The following is a 17,071-nucleotide window of genomic DNA, read 5'->3' as shown; positions in this document are numbered from 1 at the left end:
TGCCACTGTACCCCACTTCTCCACATCAGTGGCAGGCTCTAATCTGGTGAACCAGATTTGCTTCCCCACTCCTATATTCCTGCTGGGTGACCTTGAGCTAATTACAGTCCTCTCCAAACTCTCTCAGCTCTGCCTACCTCACAATGTGTCTGTTGTGGGAGAGGAAGGGAAAGGAGCTTGTAAGCCACCTTGAGTCTATCTCCAGGAGTTTCTCAGCCTGGAGCTGGCACTGGTTGTTAAAGGAGGACTGGGCAACCACAACCTTAGAGGAGGTCTGACTAACACAGAGTTGAGTGGAACCACTAGTTTTTGTAACTTGGATACTATTCTCCTTAGTGCACTAAACAAATCTTAACAGGCATATCAATGGAAAGGGGATGAATTCCTCCCAACTGAAAACCGTCCAAACCGAACCTCTTCTCCTTGCAAACGCAGCTCTTGAGCTTCTGTGAGGGGAGATGGAAGAGATGTAGGCGCATGAGGTTGGAAGAGGAAATTTGCCTCTCTTTAAATGTAAAGCGGTGAGGAAAATAAAACGTTCTTTATCTGACAGGAAAATGTGGAGAGAAAGTAGGGAAACGATAACAGCAAAGCAGCTCCGTAGTTTGCCGCAGGAGACAAAGATAAATTCTTGAGCCCCTGCCAGTCTGATCGGAGAGTTTTAATGGCATTTATTTAAATTAGAATTGGGGGGGAGAAGAGAGTCGGAAAGGCCCTGGATGAGGGAATGTAAAATTTCCTTTTCGGATGAACGGACTTCTTTTCATCTGTCCCAGTTACTTGGTTAAGGAGCATCTGAATCAACAGAGACTGTTTAAAAAGAGTGATGGCCATAGCAGAAGAGTTTGTATTCATCCCCCCCCCCTTTTCTCTCCTGTAAGGAGGCTCAAAAGGGCTTACAAACTCCTTTCCCCTTCCTCTCCCCACAACAGTCACCTTGTGAAGTGAGGCTGACAGAGTTCTGAGATAACTGGGACTAGCCCAAGGTCACCCAGCAGGAATGTAGGAGTGGGGAAATAGTTATAAAACTGATCCCACATCATCCAGTTGCCGTGGTAAGCTCAATACCAAACCACGAACTTGTTATGTGTAAATACACTGACCGATTGTCCACCGGACTAGCATTATGGAAAATATAACAAAAATAGACATCAGATCCTCTGAAGATGCCAGCCATAGATGCAGGCGAAATGTCAGGAGAGAATGCTGCTAGAACATGGCCATATAGCCCGGAAACCACACAGCACCCCCAAAAATAGACATTGTTCATGAAAATCGACCAGTTGCATAACAGTGGACAAATAGTAACTAACGTGTAAAAAGTACTTGCCCTAGGGACGGCAAGCGAAATCTCATCCCAGGGATCTAAGCCCCACTGGGGCCCTTTACTCTACCAAGAGCAGAAATGGGATGGGGGGGGAGGGGGGAGAGTGACATTGCATGACATCACTTCTGGCTGGACCTGGAAGTGACATCATGACACTCTAGGGCTGATTCCGCATGGGCCAAAAACAGCAGTGTGAAAACGGTATGAAAACGGTGTAAAAGGGTTTAAAACGGTGTAAAAGGGTTTATACTGTTTTCACACCGTTTTCACTCCGCTGTTTTTGGCCCAGGCGGAATCAGCCTAGGATTCCCCCCAATCTCTGTGGTTTTACCATAGAGATCATCGAATTCCTAGATTACCATAACATCACTTCCAGGCAGAACCAAGAGTGGCATCACAACAAAGCTCCTTCCCTTCATTTTTGTGTAGCTGGAGCGAAGGTGGTGTCGGCAGCTGCAGAAAGACTTCAAAAAATTTTTTTCATCAAAATTTCTCCCTGGATTGAAGTGCCATCCCTACTGATCTGGCTTCTACCAATAAAAGACAACGTTGAGGTTTGGGGCAGGGTTTGGTAGGGTGAAAATAAATCACGACAGGACAGAATGCAATGCCAGTAAGAAAGTGTCCAGTGAAGTACCTCTTATCTTCAATTTTGGTAGTGTATAATAATATATTCATGCTGATGTGAGCACAGGGTTAACCCTAACCCTATGTACATCGACTTTTCTAATTTAATAGCAATTTAGCCTCAGCAAAGGTTTTTGTTATTACTTCTATTCACTGAAATGAACATAAACACAAGCAACGAAGCAGTTTTAGGAAAATAAATTTTGCGAGTTTTGTGTACATAAAACACAGATTAAAATGTGTAGTTGAGAGGAAACTTTCACACCTCCCCAAGAAGAAGAAGAAGAGGAGGAGGAGGAGGAGTAATTTGGATTTATATCCCACCTTTCTCTCCTGCAAGGAGACTCAAGGTGGCTTACAAACTCCTTTCCCTTCTTCTCCCCACAACTGACACTTTGTGAGGTAGGTGGGGCTAAGAGAGTCCCGAGAAAACTAGCCCAAGGTCCCCCCAGCAAGAATGTTGGAGTGCAGAAACACATCTGGTTCACCAGATAAGCCTCTGCCATTCAGGTGGAGGAATCAAACCTGGTTCTCCAGATTAGAGTCCACCTGCTTTTAACCACTACACCACACTGGCTCTGTCTGTACTTCCTCAGGAGTCCGGAGTCTACTTCCCCAGGAGAGGCATACCCCACAGATTAAGAACCCAGCTATAGCATAATCTGCCCTTATCTCTGGACGGAGCACCAAAATCATAACGACTTTTTAAAAAGGTTTTCTTGTTGAAAGCTCAATTCGCCAAGCAACCAAGATTTCAATGAATCTTTGCAGACCGGCTTTGGGGGAGGGGAAAAAACAGCCTCTTCCCTTTGTTTTAAAACAAAATTCATCCTTTTTTATTTTGTAATAGAGATTATAAATAAATTGAAAGTGTGCATGCAGTCAACTGCATCATATACAAGCAATATCTATGATAATAACTTGGCAGACCAGAATCCAGCTGGACATGCAATAAATCTACATATCAAAATCCATTTTTGTTCTGTGTTCAAGTCATATTGAATGGAAGTGAAAATATATATGTCTATATATATATATTTACTTTATACACACACACACATGTTTATAAACACACACACATTCTATATGTGTGCATCTCTTTTGCGTGTCTGTGTGTGCGCAGTGTGTACGCCCAATATACGCCTAGGATACGTATATAAAGAGAAATAGGCATCGTATTATATTAAAAGTGGATCTCATCTTTTTCTGATTCGGGGGACTCTGGCCTCGATACGCTAAAAATATCCTGACAAGGTATTTGGGGCGGTAGCTGCAGAGGTAAATGGGACTGAGGGGAAGGTGTTTGGGACACGTTCTTGTCGTATAGTATTTTTAAAATCTCGGCCACCTGCTTCTCCAGGACAGCCATCCGGTTGCTGAGCAACTGGAGATCTTCTTTGAGTTCGTGTTTCACTTCCTGGAGAGTGGTTTGTAAGGCCTGTTCGGGAATGGGGTAGAAAGGGTGCTTTGCATCGGCTTGGATGGGGCTGTGCTCCAGGGGGCTGCGGTTCTCCCCGGCTTTGTCCAAACGAAGGTCACTTTTAGTTATCCCGCTGTCGCAAGAGTCCGTTTTCCTCAGAGGGTTTTTCGTCATGTTCTCTGAGTCGGCGCCCTTGGGGTCGTCGGACAACAACCCCAACGACTCGGCCTTGGTGACGTTATTCCAGTCCTCCTTTTTCTCTTCTTGACCCGCCATGCTGTTTTTTAACCGAAGCCACCCTTTCCCGTTCCCGTTTTTCACCCTCACGGGACTGGTAACCTTGAGGCATTTGGAATCGCCGTTTCCATTCGGTTTCAGCTCCATGGATTCCCGATTGTTCTGTTTGATGACCTCGCAGGTTTTCACGTAAGATAGTGACGTCTGGATGGGAGTGATCTGGGACACCGTGACCACGCTCGTGCCAGTGATGGCGGCCCCGTTCGGCATGGCCCGTGTCTCCACTTGGAGCGTGTTCTTCTCCGGGTCGATTATCGTTACCCCTTGGTTTCGCATTTCCTTCTGCTGCTTGAATTTCTGGAAGAGTTTCCTCACAGGGTGGTCCACCGGGATGCTCAAGGTCACTTCGTTCTTCTGCCGAAGGCGCTCCTCCTCTTCTTTTTTGACATCACTGATTTTTCGGAAAATGATCTACGAGGAAGAAAAAATCCGACAGATAGTAAGAAATGCACCAAAAACTGGGAAGAGGGAAGGAAATACTTTCCAAGTGTGATGAAGCAGTGTCGAACCAGAGAGAATAACGCCCCCACATTTCTTTTGTGCAATTTCCTTTGAAGCCGAATTCAAAGATAGCTGACCAAGGCAACTTTTGATAATGGATATCAAAATTCCATTTGGTCCTTGTTCACAGCTGTATTACTACCCAATTGCATGTACTTTGTTATTCACCGTGGAACAGTATTTCCCACAGGGCCCTGTTAGGACATATTTCACAGTGTGTTGGGAACTACACAGATGTACTGAAAAGAGATTATTGAAAGGAAGTTAAGAAACGAGATATTACAGTGTGAAGGAAAAACTGTTTGGCTGCTGGCTCAGAATACCACATTATATGATGGCCTATTTGGCATATAAATCTTCCAGATTTTTATGCCATCTTTGCTCCCGGAAAACTCAAGGTTCTTTCCTTCAATGATTTATCTTCACAACAGCCTTGTGAGGGAGGTCAGACTGAGAGTATGCGACTAACCCAAGGTCCCTTTGCAAGCCTCATGCCTTTGTAGGGATTTAACCTGAATCCCCCCAATCCTAGGTTGTTTCCCTATGGAGGATTTGCTCTAGTTTCATGTCCAAACTTGAGTGTTTCCCCCCAAGCATCCACATGACCTCATCACACTTTCTGGCTCTTCCTCAGCTTTGTCCCATTGTTTCCCAAACCTGGATTCATACGATCTTTTAAGGAAGATCACAGTCAAACCATTTTTGCATGATGCCTAGAAAGGAAGATGTATTTGCTCCCCCACCCTTCAAATATCTAAACATGGCTATCATGTCACCTCTTAATCTTTTCTTCACCAAACGAAACATCCCCAGCTCCCTAAGTCTCTCCTCATAGGGCTGTGGTGGCGAATCTATGGCACTCCAGATGTTCATGGACTACAATTCCCATCAGCCCCTGCCAGCACGGGCAATTGCCCATACTGGCAGGGGCTGATGGGAATTATAGTTCATGAACACCTGGAGTGCCATAGGTTCGCCACCACTGTCATAGGGCATGGATTAAACTTCCAAAGAACTATTGAACATTCCAAAGCAGAGACATACCGGGGGGAAATGGTGCCCGGAGACATTCATTCTCTGAGTACCCCTCCCCTGCGATTCCTGGGCAATGCCTACCCCTGGTCCCACCCCCTGACCTTAGAAAAGCAAAGTCCCCAGCATGGAGCCTTCCAGTTGCTTCTGTCCTCCCCAGAAGGGGAGGGCAGAAGGGACTGCCAGCCGCTGGCTCGGAGCCAAGGCAGGGAGGGGTTTGGAGGGAGCTGGCAGCGGGGGACGAGGAGGGGTCCTCTGGCTTCCTTGGCCCCGCCATGTTGATGATGATATGTGCAGGGTTGAGGGCACCAGAAGACGACAAGGCAGCAGGACTTCCTGGTCACATGGGGGGCTGATTTTGTGCCCCCATGTGACCAGATCAGTGGTGCCTGGGGACAGAGGTTACCCCTGTCCCTAGGCAAATACGCCACTGTTCCAAAGTGCTATTAACTGTTCTATCACATTTTCCTGTGTGTGTGAACCAAGCCTAGCCAAAAAGATTATCCCTGCACCATGGGCAGATGTTATCAAATATCAGAGATGGTTCCAATGGAAGGAGTTCTAAAGTAATAAAGATATGGCAACCCCGTTATTTCACCCCATAACGTTTACATCTCCCCTCCCAATGTCCTCTTGTGTGCATTCAGAAAGCCAGAGTGATTTTCCGAGCCAGAAGTGGCGGATGGGGCGGAATGTGACACTCTGAAAGTTAATCCAGAGAATCAACTTGGTGATCAAAGCGGAGTTTGGCATCATTAAAAAAAGAGAAAAGCTTTCAAATACAGTAAATATCTGATTGCCATGCCTGAGTGAATGAATGCAGCTGTTTACAGTCATTCTGAACTTTAAACATGTTCATTAGAAAAGGCGGTAGGAAGGAAAACCAGCGTGACGCTTTTATCTCCCTGCTATGACCTAAATACGGGGACATGCATCTTCATTTGAGAGCTGTGCGGGGCTCATTCGACTCCCGTATTCCACAGCGCCAGGGCCAGCGACAGAGGGCCGTGAATACAATGTTTAATTATATGTCACACACCCCCTCCTGGTGCCAGCTGGTGCTCCGGGCGCATTACAAAATGTAATAAGGCACTCAGCGGTCCCGGTGCTTCAGAAACTCATTTAAAATATGAACAATGCTTTTTTAAAAAAGAGTACAGTGCAGAGGAGAGATGCATTCCAAAGGTTCTAACATCACCTGGAGTAGGAAACAGGGTTGAAGAATTCACAAACAAAGGGGAAGAGATCGTGCCGGCGGGTGGCTGTGCGAAAAGATCCATGGACAACAGGACCATTAACAGTTGTGTTCTATTTCTTTGCAGATGTTGGATGCTGCTAACACAGGGGTCTGCAACCTGCGGCTCTCCAGATGTCCATGGACTACAAATCCCATCAGCCCCTGCCAGCATGGCCAATTTTGTTCCGCAATTTTTTTTAATGTTCCCTTTGATAGACTAGTTGTTTCCAGATACCTGTACTTACTGATGGAGGCTCGATGGTGTAGAGCTCTTACCCTTGCTAAATGCAATATATTCCCTTCTTCGCTTCTAGGGATTCCCCACAATAGGAAATGTTTATGTGATCTGGATTGTGTAGAATCTGTTTCCCATATGATGTTATACTCTCTTTCTCACAATATTAAAACCAGGGGGCACACACTGAAAATGCTGGCGGGAAGAATTAGGACTAATAAAAGGAAACATTTTTTCACGCAATGTGTGATTGGTGTTTGGAATATGCTGCCACAGGAGGTGGTGATGGCCACTAACCTGGATAGCTTTAAAAGGGGCTTGGACAGATTTATGGAGGAGAAGTCGATCTCTGGCTACCAATCTGGATCCTTCTTGATCTGAGGCTGCAAATGCCTTAGCAGACCAGGTGCTCAGGAGCAGCAGTAGCAGAAGGCCATTGCTTTCACCTCCTGCATGTGAGCTCTCAAAGGCACCTGGTGGGCCAGTGCAAGTAGCAGAGTGCTGGACTAGATGGACTCTGGTCTGATCCAGCAGGCTCTTTCTTATGTTCTTATGTTCTTACTGTCCCTTCGATGGGTTATGTAGGGAAAAATATATAGCCTCCCTTTTACAGGAGTTTGAAAGAATAACTGAAGAACAGAAGGTTATTTTTTTCTTTTAAATAGTGATAGATACAAGGTTTTGGAAGCAGTGGCAAAAATTTTAACTAGTGTTATTACTATGCATTTCAAACTGTGTTAGTTATGATGGTTGTTATGTTATGTTTTATAAAGACCATTAAAGGTTTAAGAAATAGAGTTGAGTTCTATTAGAAGAAGAAGAAGAGTTTGGATTTATATCCCCCCTTTCTCTCCTGTAGGAGACTCAAAGGGGCTGACAATCTCCTTGCCCTTCCCCCCCCCACAACAAACACCCTGTGAGGTGGGTGGGGCTGAGAGAGCTCCGAGAAGCTGTGACTAGCCCAAGGTCACCCAGCTGGCGTGTGTGGGAGTGCACAGGCTAATCTGAATTCCCCAGATAAGCCTCCACAAGTCAAGCGGCAGAGCTGGGAATCAAACTCGGTTCCTCCGGATCAGAGTGCACCTGCTCTTAGTCACTGCTCTTAGCCACTACGCCACTGCTGCTCCTAAGGTGGACTCTATGGCATTATAGCCCACTGAAATCCCTGCCCCCCACAAATCCCATCCGCCTCATACTCCATTACCAAAATGTTCAGGTATTTCCCAACCCAGAACTGGCAACCCTGTTTAGAGGCTCTTCTCCTTCCGTATTTAGGTGGATGTCTAATGGTGACCGTAGTTTTCCCGCTCTTTCTGAGGCCCCTCGTATGTAAAACCTGTAACGGCATCTCTCCGTTGTGTTCTGAGAAGGTGTGCGTTACACTGCCTCTTTGCCACACTTCGTCTCTCCTACTTATTTTTGCTGCCACAAAAGGTGTCTCAGTTGAACCTAAAAAAACAGCTCAGCTTCGTTATATTTGGTGGAACGGTGGAATAGTTAGTGGGGTTTTCCCCACTCACCTTCTGCCGCGCGCCGCTCTCGCGCCCCCTCAGCGCGCGTCATTCCTGGCGCGCTCTCGGGGTTCCCCACGACCCTGCGCGGGGTCATCAAAAGGTGCCGTTTCTTCAACGCCAGGAATGATGCGCGCTGAGGTGGTGCAAGAACGGCAGCGTCAGGGCAGCTGCGTGGTTGCCGCCATTGCAAGTGGGGAGTGCCGCTGGACCCCGCGCTACTTTCCCGGAGTAGCGCGCAGCAGAAGGTAAGTGGGGAAAGCTCCAGAGTGTGGGGTTGGTTCTGAGGTAAAAAGGGATCCCTTCCTTTAAATAAAACCGCTATTTTTCACTTAAACGTAAAGTTTATTTGAAAGTATGACAGCTTAGGGATTTCTCTGTAATGTCACGCCAGGACTCGTAGAGATGTTGACGGTGGCTAATACTTGGCCGCTGTTGCTCTACGATAAATATGGGGAAGGTTTTATTACAGAGAAAAATTAAAAGGGTAGAACAAGACCCTGTTGTTCCTTTCTCTCTCCTCCTGGGAAATACAGGCATCCACTCAGACAGTGACGTTCATAAATAGTCAACGATTTAAGATGTTCGGGCCCATGGGACGCTGACGGAAAAAGAACTCAATTAATCACTGGGTACAAGCTTCCTCTAGGAAAATGGAAACATGCTGCCGTGCATAGTGACAGCGGTCGGCTGTAAGTGATGGGATTCCGGTGTCAGGGATTCCATTTCGGTTTGGTGGGGAAGAGGCAGGAGGCCTCATGTCACCGGCCTGTGGAGGGAGGGGAAGATGGTCTGGAGAAACAGGTTTGGAGTCCTCCCTGGGAGGCGTTTCCGCATGCGGCCACGCTCCGGGGGAGGTACATCGGTGTATATGACGCAGGAGTCCCGGTGAGGCCGGGGAGAAGATGGCGCAACCTGCTGGAGAAAAGCAGCATGCATGCGTCCGAACGCATGCCCTGGGCGACAGGCAGGTTGCAGGGCAGGAGTGTGCGTGAGCTGGGACCGGAAGATCGGATCCGGATGACCGTAAGGCGACCGGGAAAGGGGGGAATGAACGCCAAACAGCCGCTGCCGTTCATACGACGGTGGTTGGAAGCCGCTGTTCAAACTGCCCAGGAAGCAGGGTTCGGAACACTCGGCTTAGCGCCGCTCCGTGGGGACCTTCAAAGGCGTCACTGTATTCTGCCCGTCGCAAAATGGGGCTGGCATAAAGCCTGCTGGATGACCATGGGCCAGTCACAGTTCTCTCTGAACTCTCTCAGTCCCACCAACTTCACAAGGTGTCTCTTGTGGGAAAGGGGAAAGGAAGGTGTTTGTAAGTCGCTTTGAGACTCCTTAAAGGTAGAGACCAGTGGGGTATAAAAAAACAATTCTTCTTCAGGATAACGGCGACTGCCGCAGCCATTTTTGCTCGCACCGCTCACGCTACAGAGCTATTTGAGGGGACAGTCAGAATAAGGGGAAAGTAGACAATGCTTCTAGTTGAGGTTAAGTAAAAGCTAACTGTCTGTCAGCCCTGGAAAGTGAAGAGTTCTCTTTATCTATAAACCTGAGATGGTCAAGATAGGAGTAATACGAGAGTCTTCTTGGCTGTTATCGTAACCCTAATCTTTCTCATTTATCTCTCTAGGGCAGCGCAAGGTAACTCAATGCAGATTTCAACTCATCCTTGAGTGCCATCTTCGACCAAAGGATAAATAAGAAATGAGTAGAGCCGAGTGGGAGTCCATGGCTCGGATGCCAGCAGCAGCTCCTTCCATTAACTTTAGGGAAGAAGAGGCTGGGAGGAGTGAAAGCGGCCCTGGGAGCAGAAGTCGAAAGCCGAGCAGCCCTTGCAAGGGTGGGGGAGGCGGCCTGCAATGGTGCTGCTTGGCTCCGAGTGAAGGGTCAGCAGGGGCTGGGCTCACACTGCATCATTCCCCAAACTAGAAGCAGAGCAGGAGGGGGCAGGCGCAGAGGTGGGATCCAGCAGGTTCTCACCAGTTCCCGAGAGTGGGTTACTAATTATTTGTGTGTGCCGAGAGGTTGCAGGTGGGTCCGCTTTTTCGTCTCCACACGCCTCCCGAGGAGGCATCCTGCTGAACAATGAGAGGTTCCATATGGCCATTCGCGATTCCGTGAACTTCACGGTTAATCGCTTCCAGGTACTGCAATTCGTTGATTCTCGGCCTTTCGTGCCTTTTATCTCACCAGTCTCTGTCAAAAGAACCTGTGTGTTTCACCACGTGCTGTGCTCAGATTTCGCGAGGTTGGGGCATTTTTCTATAATGTGATTGATGATTTAGAAATGACCTGGGTGCAAAATTGCTTTTGGGGGGTCGTGGTGGGGTGTGGCTGCTTGGGTGGGGGGGGCATCCAGCTCAGGGTTTTGCCAGGGGCTCAGGTTTGCCTGGAGTGCGGCTGCAGATGCTGAGGGGGGCTGGCGAGGGAACCTGTTACTAAAAATTTTGGATCCCACCACTGGGCGGAGGCTGGTGGAGGCAGACTGAACTGTGTTTGGTGGTCCGGATCAGAGTGGCACAGGGCTCGAGACAGGGGTTGGCCTTCCGGCCTTGCTCCTGGCCACAGATGACCCGCGGTGTTCTGGGTTAAAATGACCCACTGAAAAATGTTCCTGGAAGTTAAATGAAGAAGAAGAGGAGGAGGAGGAGAGGAGGAGGAGAGGAGGAGGAGGAGAGGAGGAGGAGGGGAGGAGGAGGGGGAGGAGGAGGAGGAGGAGGGGGGGGGGGGGAGGAGGGGGGGAGGGGGAGGAGGTGGTGGAGGAGAGGAGGAGAAGAGGAGGAGAGGGAGAGGAGGAGGAGAGGAGGAGGAGAGGAGGAGGAGGAGGGGGGGAGGGGGGGGGGGGGGAGGGGGGGAGGAGGGGGGGAGGGGGGGGGGGGAGGAGGAGGAGGGAGGAGGAGAGGAGGAGGAGGAGGAGAGGAGGAGGAGGAGGAGAGGAGGAGGAGGAGGAGGAGGAGAGGAGGAGGGGGAGGAGGAGGAGGAGACTTTGTCAACATTTCAATTTGATTCCATTTTAACTGTCACAAAAGTCTGGGATGATATATTTTCTTAGCAAGGTGCCGAAAATCCCATTCACAATTCCCCGTTGGCCCCTCTCAGTACTAGAAATCCCCAGCATTCTCTAGGAAGAAGTTTTAAAACCAGCTTTTAGTCCTCGGTGTGGATAATGCATATTAAGTCCCCAGATCTATGGAAATCTCTTTTTCTGGAAGGAGGACAAAATCTCAAATGTGCTGCGCCAGTGTCAAACTGGGGAGAACATCTGTAGGCAGTTATTTTAACTAAGAGCTTATTTTTTTCCAAGTTTTCGTTTTGCATCCCCCTTTGGTTCAAATAATTAAATCGGCTTTTTTAAAAAGGAAGGAGACACTGAGAGGCTCCGGGCTAAGAAGCCCCCAAACGCCAATTACGGTGTAAACTTCCAGGCTTGGAGCTCCATTAAGCATGCAAGCAATGCACGGAGCAGTTAGCAAACGAAAACGCTGGTTGGACAAAAAAGTAATCCTTATTATGTAACACGGGCTATAAATACGCTCATCAAAAGTGAGCATGCAAAAGGACCCGGGCGTTGAAGTTGTCTAAACAGAGCGACTCCTGCACACAATTCATTATGTAAAGTTATTTGCAAATAAATAAATAAATAAAAATAGTCAGGCGGAAAATTGCCAGAGAGCGGACTGAGTTATGATAAAGGGATATGGAAGCTTTTAATAAAGGTTGTCAGGGTGCTCAGAAGGGAAGGCGGGAGTCGCCGAGGATTTTATTTTGTATTAGATCATGTGACATTCATTGCTCCCCCCCTCCCGTTCTGAATACTTTGCTTCTGAACATGTCAAAAAAAGAGGAGGAGGAAGAAGAAGAGTTTGGATTTATATCCCCCCTTTCTCTCCTGCAGGAGAATCAAAGGGGCTTACAATCTCCTTGCCCTTCCCCCCTCACAACAAACACCCTGTGAGATAGGTGGGGCTGAGAGAGCTCCGAGAAGCTGTGACTAGCCCAAGGTCACCCAGCTGGCGTGTGTGGGAGTGTACAGGCTAATCTGAATTCCCCAGATAAGACTCCACAGCTCAGGCGGCAGAGCTGGGAATCAAACCCGGTTCCTCCAGTATAGATACCTGAGCTCTTAACCTCCTACGCCACTGCTGGGAGAGTGAAGGATGAAAGCGAAGTGTCCAAGAGGGGACATATCTGTACCCTCCCCCCGCAATTATTTTCTGCCGATGTTTGGACTTTGGTTTTCTTAGGCTGATCCCTTAGCACTAACAGGAAATCCAGAGCAAGAAAGACGAGACGCTAATAGGGCCCAAATAGGTACAGTCTTGATTTAACTGTGGTGAATAAACTATTTTATTTATTTATTTATTATTTTATTCGTTTTATATCCTGCCCCATCCCCGAAGGGCTCTGGGCAGGTTACAGCGTCATTAAACATACATAATTTACTTACAAACATTTCTCATTCGGCGCTTCTTTCAAGAAACTCATGGTGACCTTCCTAGTTCTCTCCTCCTCTGTTTTAGCCTGACAATAACCCTCAGAGATAAGTTGTTTTATTTACTTAAGGCAGGGGTCTTCAAACTATGGCCCTCCAGATGTTCATGGACTACAATTCCCATCAGCCCCTGCCAGCATGGCCAAGTGATAGGACTCACGGGAATTGTAGTCTATGAACATCTGGAGGGCCATAGTTTGAAGACCCCTGCCTTAAGTAAATAAAACAACTCATCTCTGAGGGTTATTGTCAGGCTAGAACAGAGGAGGAGAAAACTAGGAAAGTCACCATGAGTTTCTTGAAAGAAGCACGGAATGAGAAACGTTTGTAGTAAATTATGTATGTTTTCTTTTGTGGCACAAGGTGGCTTAAAGTACAAGGTCCTTACGGACCTACAGGGTGATATCACATCGTGATTATGGTGGGTTTTCCGGGCTGTGTGGCCGTGGTCTGGTAGATCTTGTTCCTAACATTTCCCCTGCATCTGTGGCTGACATCTTCAGAGGTGTATCACAGAGGGAAGACTTCCCTCTGTGATACACCTCTAAAGATGCCAGCCACAGATGTAGGGGAAACGTGAGGAACAAGATCCACCAGACCATGGCCACACAGCCCGGAAAACCCACCACAACCAGATGAATCCAGCCAGGAAATCCTTCAACAATACATCACATCCTGATGTTTACTAGGCAGACTATGTTTACAGGGTGGTTTGCCATTGCCTTCCCCAGCTGTGTACACTTTACCCCCAGCCAGCTGGGTGCGCATTTTACCGACCTCGAAAGGATGGAAGGCTGAGTCCACCTTGAGCTGGCTCCTGAAACTGAACCTAAAGAAGGAGGAGGAGGAGGAGGAGGAGGAGTTTGGATTTATACCTCACCTTTCTCTCCTGTAAGGAGACTCAAGGTGGCTTACAAGCTCCTTTCCCTTCCTCTCCCCACAACAGACACCTTGTGAGGTGGGGGGGGGGGCTGAGAGGGGTCCGAAGGACTGTGACTAGCCCAAGGTCACCCAGCAGGAATGTAGGAGTGTGGAAACGCATCTGGTTCACCAGATAAGCCTCTGCCACTCAGGTGGAGGAGTGGGGGATGAAACCCGGTTCTCCAGATTAGAATCCACCAGCTCTTAACCACTACACCAGTGATGGCGAACCTATGGCACGGGTGCCAGAGGTGGCACTCAGAGCCCTCTCTGTGGGCACGCACAAACAGAGTTCATCATGTGGGGGGGAAATTGCCCCCCGCCCACACATCTAGGCTGGCCTGTGCCACTGGGCTTGATTATTAGCATTAAACCTAAGACACAGTTTTGGGGGAGCAGTGTAGGTAACCCTGTTAAGCGCTGTTAAACCCCACTGATTTTCATGTGAAGAACTAAAGCGCGATCCTTTTTACCTGAGAGTAAGCTCGGTTGCTGGCAATGTGGCTTGCTTCTGAGTAAACCCTCCAAGGGTCGTGATTCACCCGTTCGAAGAGTTGCACGGTTGCTTCAAAGCAAAGCCAACAACTACCACCAAGCTTACTCCCGAGTAACGCACACCTCAGAGCCAAACATTTTTTTCTAAACTAAAACATCAGCATTCAGGTTAAATTGCCGGGTTGGCACTACGCGACAAATAAGTGGGTTTTGGGTTGCAGTTTGGGCACTCGGTCTCAAAAGGGTTCACCATCACTGCACTACACCATGCTGGCTCTAGCTACACAAGTGTGCTGTGTTCCCCATTCAGTAGCGTGCAGGGGTGGCCACAGGTAGTTCTTCAACAGAGGGTTGCAACTGCTATTTTGGTTCCCAACTCTCGTCTTCATGTCCCACGGACTGCGCTAAGAAGCATTTATATCCCCCCTTTCTCTCCTGTTTGGATTTATATCCCCCCTTTCTCTCCTGTAGGAGACTCAAAGGGGCTTACAATCTCCTTGCCCTTCCCCCCTCACAACAAACACCCTGTGAGTCAGGTGGGGCTGAGAGAGCTCCGAGAAGCTGTGACTAGCCCAAGGTCACCCAGCTGGCGTGTGTGGGAGTGCCCAGGCTAATCTGAATTCCCCAGAGAAGCCTCCACAACTCGAGCGGCAGAGCTGGGAATCAAACCCGGTTCCTCCAGATCAGAGTGCACCTGCTCTTAGCCGCTGCTCTTAGCCACCACGCCGCTGCTGCTCCAAGCTAACCCTTGGCTTATGTACCTGCAACATTACTTTTGATTTGTCACAGCTGCGTTCCAGAAAACGATAACAAGGGAGCGATTCTGAAAAGTGTCAAGATGTGGACTTCAACCTACGAACATTTCACGTGTCATCCACACTTCGAACCTCATTCTCTGGCGCTTCCGTTTTATTAAATCCCGAGAAGAAATCTTCAGCTCGGCTCATTCCAGTAACTGGAAGTCTCGGGACGGAGGAGGGAGAAACGATGTTCCTTTGTTACAATTAGAACATTATGAGATTTTGCCCCTGCCCCCCTTCCGACGGAATCACTTTGATTCGCACGCCGGCTTTTCGGGACAAACGGTCCGGTCAATGAAATTGCCCTCCCCAATAACTTCAGTATAATCCCTCTGCCAACGTAGCTGCATCTGGCTATTAAAACGGCATTGTTAAATCTCATGGGGGTTAGCGGCTGATGGGCCCGGAGAACCGTGTTCTCGTTTCGGCGGGTAAAAGCAACTGACAATGACTTAATCTCCAGAATCGGAACGCCTCTCTAAACGCCTGTCGTCTTTCGGCCTGGAGTTTTGCCTGGAAAAGAGATTTCAGGGGGTTAATCTCGCTCTATCCGCCTGGGAGAAATGATCGAGAATCGTCTTTTCCACATTTTTTTTTGGTATCGCTTCCCAAATACTGGACCATGTAAAAGGGGGGGGGGGGAAGCAAGGAAAAGATTTCCCGGTAGGAACATGGCAAGTTTTTTTTATTGATGGAGGGAACCAAATGTCCTGTTTCTTCCTCACCCCCTACAGCTCTGGCTCATGGGAGGCTCAGACTTGTCCCGTAGATTAAAAAAAAAAAAAAATCAGACAACTTCAGGACAAAGGAGATTAAACATTCCTTTTTGTTGGAATTAAATGTTGACTTCGCAGAGCGCAAATAAGAGACCACGAGACAGTTGCTGTGATTATATAAAAAGGGTTTACTTGCTAACAAGGGGGGAAAGGGTTACGTGAAATAAAGCAAAGAATACTTTCTATTCCAGCACTAACTTGGGTCGATTCCCCACTTCAAAAGTGAAAGTGGAGGGGACCCCTGCTCTGTGTTCGGCGCACGGTTTCAAAAAGGTGTACTTCCGACCAGGATCCTGCAGGAGAGGAAGGGGGGATATAAATCCAAACTCTTCTTCTTATGAGGAGAGGCTGCAGTGTTTGGGACTCTTTAGTTTGGAGAGGAGACGTCTGAGGGGGGATATGATTGAAGTCTACAAAATTATGCATGGGCTAGAAAATGTCGACAGAGAGAAATTTTTCTCTCTTTCTCGCAATACTAGAACCAGGGGGCATCCATTGAAAATGCTGAGGGGAAGAATTAGGACTGATAAAAGAAAACATTTCTTCACGCAACGTGTGATTGGTGTTTGGAATATGCTGCCACAGGAGGTGGTGATGGCCACTAACCTGGATAGTTTTACATGCATACATATATAAAACCTTTATTAGGCATAATAACCTGGATAGTTGTAAAAAGGGGCTTGGACAGATTTATGGAGGAGAAGTCGATGTATGGCTACCAATCTTGATCCTCCTTGATCTGAGATTGCAAATGTCTTAGCAGACCAGGTGATCGGGAGCAGGAGCAGCAGAAGGCCATTGCTTTCACCTCCTGCACGTGAGCTCCCAAAGGCACCTGGTGGGCCACTGCGAGTAGCAGAGTGCTGGACTAGATGGACTCTGGTCTGATCCAGCAGGCTCTCTCTTATGTTCTTAATTGTCACAGCCGTCAACCCTCTCATTCACCACATGCTGTTTTTAATGGTTTTGCCTCTGTGTCTTGCTTGGCTTTAATTATTTTAATGATGTGTTTTTATGTGGTTTTAATGGTTTTTAAAAACATATTTTTATGATGCGTGTTTTGAATCTGTTAGCTGCCTCGGCAACTCTGGGGAGGGCAGAAGGGCATGGTATAACTTTTGTAAATTCTACTACTGCTACTACAGTTGACAACTCTTGAGTTGAGAAATACCTGGAGATTTTGGAAGCTGGGGAGGGAGGGATTTGGGGAGGAGCAGGGTACAACGCTATATAGAGCCCACCACCTGAATCAGCTCATTCTCTCCAGTGGCACTGATCTCTGTTTTGTGGAGATCTGTTCTAATTCCAGGAGATCTACAGGCCCATTTGGCGGGTGGCAACTCTTACTACTACTACTACGACGACGACGACGACGACGACTACTACTACTAATTTTATGA

At 47.9% G+C, this 17,071-nt stretch overlaps 1 protein-coding gene across 1 annotated transcript in view; it reads right to left on the bottom strand.

Annotated features, from left to right (window-relative positions):
* Positions 1-2,770: 2,770 nt before the first annotated feature.
* LOC125426401 (potassium voltage-gated channel subfamily H member 5-like) overlaps positions 2,771-17,071 on the bottom strand; it is a 37,886-nt gene continuing 23,585 nt past the window's right edge. Inside the window, exon 4 of the mRNA XM_048484658.1 lies at positions 2,771-4,082. Within this exon, the coding sequence (XP_048340615.1) occupies positions 3,138-4,082 (945 nt within the window). The 3' untranslated portion in view covers positions 2,771-3,137. The remainder of the gene's footprint in view (positions 4,083-17,071) is intronic.

The sequence above is a fragment of the Sphaerodactylus townsendi genome, linkage group LG02 (assembly GCF_021028975.2).
Source record: "Sphaerodactylus townsendi isolate TG3544 linkage group LG02, MPM_Stown_v2.3, whole genome shotgun sequence".
NCBI lineage: Eukaryota > Metazoa > Chordata > Lepidosauria > Squamata > Sphaerodactylidae > Sphaerodactylus > Sphaerodactylus townsendi.
The sequence above is the reverse complement of the archived record's forward strand: the minus strand, read 5'-3'. Positions and strand labels throughout refer to the sequence as shown.